This window comes from Saprolegnia parasitica (genome assembly GCF_000151545.1).
Source record: "Saprolegnia parasitica CBS 223.65 unplaced genomic scaffold supercont2.1060, whole genome shotgun sequence".
NCBI classification, from domain to species: Eukaryota; Oomycota; class Saprolegniomycetes; order Saprolegniales; family Saprolegniaceae; genus Saprolegnia; species Saprolegnia parasitica.
This window is the reverse complement of record NW_012157454.1, coordinates 1-2513: the sequence shown is the minus strand read 5'-3', so window position 1 is coordinate 2513 and position 2513 is coordinate 1. Positions and strand designations below refer to the sequence as shown.

The 2513-nt window shown below is 59.4% G+C and overlaps 2 protein-coding genes across 2 annotated transcripts; both read right to left on the bottom strand.

Moving 5' to 3' along the window:
- Positions 1-408: 408 nt before the first annotated feature.
- On the bottom strand, positions 409-1313 carry SPRG_18230 (hypothetical protein; the record flags this gene model as incomplete). Its single annotated transcript, XM_012357666.1, has 3 exons — positions 409-723; positions 876-1065; positions 1089-1313. Coding segments are annotated over 3 exons (730 nt in total), but the record flags the coding sequence as incomplete, so codon positions are not given.
- Positions 1314-1809: 496 nt separating this feature from the next.
- On the bottom strand, positions 1810-2508 carry SPRG_18228 (hypothetical protein; the record flags this gene model as incomplete). The annotated part of the gene is made up of 1 exon (XM_012357665.1): positions 1810-2508. A coding segment is annotated over one exon (699 nt), but the record flags the coding sequence as incomplete, so codon positions are not given.
- Positions 2509-2513: the final 5 nt, after the last annotated feature.

Here is a 2513-nt window from a genome sequence, read left to right as displayed (position 1 = left end):
AAACGTTATCACCTCGGTTTCGTCGGCTGGAACGCTCGGGCAATCGGTTGGCAAAATTCGACTCGTACCTGCCACATGAGCCAATCAGAACGTGACTTTCAGTGCGAGCAGCTGTGATTGGTGCAGCGTTGATATGCTAAGTCATCCAAGTTCCCTTGGGCGGAGCTCTCTCTTGGGCGGAGCTCTCTCTTGGGCGGAGCTCTCTCTTGGGCGGAGCTCTCTCTTGGGCGGAGCTCTCTCTTGGGCAGAGCTCTCTCTTGGGCAGAGCTCTCTCTTGGGCGGTACCAGTGTACCGGTACGGTGGTCTATCGCATCGACACTAGTTGTAGAAATGCGAATATGAACAATGCGCTCGTGCATGGTACAATATGTCTTCCTGCAGCTGCCACTCCACGATGCGGGCGCCACCGTGGTCAAGGGTGTAAAACGAGTCGTGGAGGCACTCCATCTCGCACGCCATGAGCCGCTCCAACTCCATTTTTGGCTCGAGGTTCCGCCATGACCCACGTACCCCAGTGAATACCCAGCGACGACCGGGTCTGGACGTCCTTGTGGATCTGAATGGCCTCGGGCACATCGCAATGCTGAACGCGGAAGACCTCGCGCGGCCGTACGCGCCGATCGGGATCGCCGAGACGCTAAAGCCGCCGAACGTGTGGCCAATCGCCTTGAATGACGAGCAGTAGGCCGTGTTACCCGAGAAGAAGAAGGAGCCGCCGACGCCTTGGACGACGTAGCCACCCCAGAGTGCCTTGTTTGTGTCAAAAAGACCGCGGTGGGTCTAGTGCATGACCGGGACAAGGGATAATGAAAAGTCAGCGATATCGTTGCCGTATCCCACCAGTTTTGCTCGGTGATTTGGTCGCGTGGAATACCGAGCGGCGTCAAGTAATGGGCGTTGTCCAGCGGCACAAACCAGCAAAGGGCTGGGAACCGTTCATGGAGCTGTGTGAGTGTCGTGCTCTCCATGTGGTCGTAGTGGTTGTGGCTCAGAACAACATCATCGATTCGCGGGAGGTCCGCGACTTGAAGCGGCGTGGGGCGGTACCGCTTGGGGCCAATCCACTGCGACGGGCACAGCGCTCGACAAACTCGCGGTCCGTGAGAATCGTTGCGGTCGTTCCGTTTTCATCGACCGGGACTTCGAGTAGCACAGAGGCGTGGCCGAGCCACGTAATGCGGGCTTTGCCAGTCGGAATGGTCTCGCCAAAGTCTGGTATATGCACCGGCAGCGCCTTGTCGAGCTCGGCGGCGTCTGCGGGCACTTGCGGCCCGAGCGCAGTGGTAGTCCGCTTCCACCGGGCAAAGTCCATGAATGTTACCAATCGAAAGCCCCAGTGCAGCCGATGGAGAAAGGCCCCCGTCGACGCGTCGAGCTGGACCGGCTCCAAGTCTCGCACAAGGTCGGGCGACGTCACGGCAAAAGACAAAGTGGCGGTAGTACGCCGATTCGGGAATCGGGAGAACGGGGCGTTTAACGCTAGGTCATTGACGGAAATGGCACGCCCAAGAGGCGCCACGTCAGACTTTAACGCCAGGCGAACAGGGTAAAGTGCCCATCGGCCGAAGCCGCTGGCAGTCGGTCGATCGCGCGCCACAGTGCAAGTCATATCCTCCTCGACTCGAAGCGCGACAGGCGCAAATGAGTTCCGAGAAAGACTCCAGGGAAGGCTCCCGAGGCCCACCGACCTGTTCAAACGAAACGATCGAGCAACTCTCCCGCTTCTACTGTACTGCACCCATGTTCAGTGCGATGAAGATTTGTACAATCATCGTAGGTAGTCTATATCAGGGTATCATCTATTACAGTCAATCTAGTCGCCACGGCACGACCCGTGACGCGCCATGGTCGAGGGTGTAGAACGTGTCAGCGTCGTCTTCGTCGGCCATGAGCCGCTGCAGATCGTGTTTGGGCTCCAGGTAGTGCTCGTCAGTGAGCGTCCACGTGCCCCAGTGAATCCCGAGCGACGACCGGCTCGAGACGTCCTTGTGGATTTGGATGGCTTGGGCGACGTCGCAGTGCTGGTTGTGGAGCACTTCGCGCGGCCCGTACGCGCCAATCGGAATGGCCGAGGCGCTGAATTCGCCAAACCGGTGGCCAATCGCCTTGAAGGACGAGCAGTAGGCCGTGTCACCGGAAAAGTAGAACGAGCCGCCGACGCCTTGGACGACCCAGCCGCCCCAGAGGGACCGGTTCGTGTCGTGAAAGTACCGACGGCTGTAGTGCTGCGCAGGCACGAGCGAGAAGGTAAACTCGGCCTCTTGCAGCGTCACCCGCGTTGCGTCCCACCAGTTTTGCTCCGTGATCTGATCGGCGGGAACGCCCAGTGGCGCCAAAAACCGAGTGTTGTCGAGCGGCACAAACCACTGCAGGTTCGGAAACCGCGCATGGAGCTCCGAGATCGTCGTCTCGTCTAAATGATCGTAGTGGTTGTGACTGATCACGACGGCGTCTACATTCGGCAGGTCGGCGACTTGAAGCGGCGCTGGCCGGTATCGCTTGGGGCCGGCCC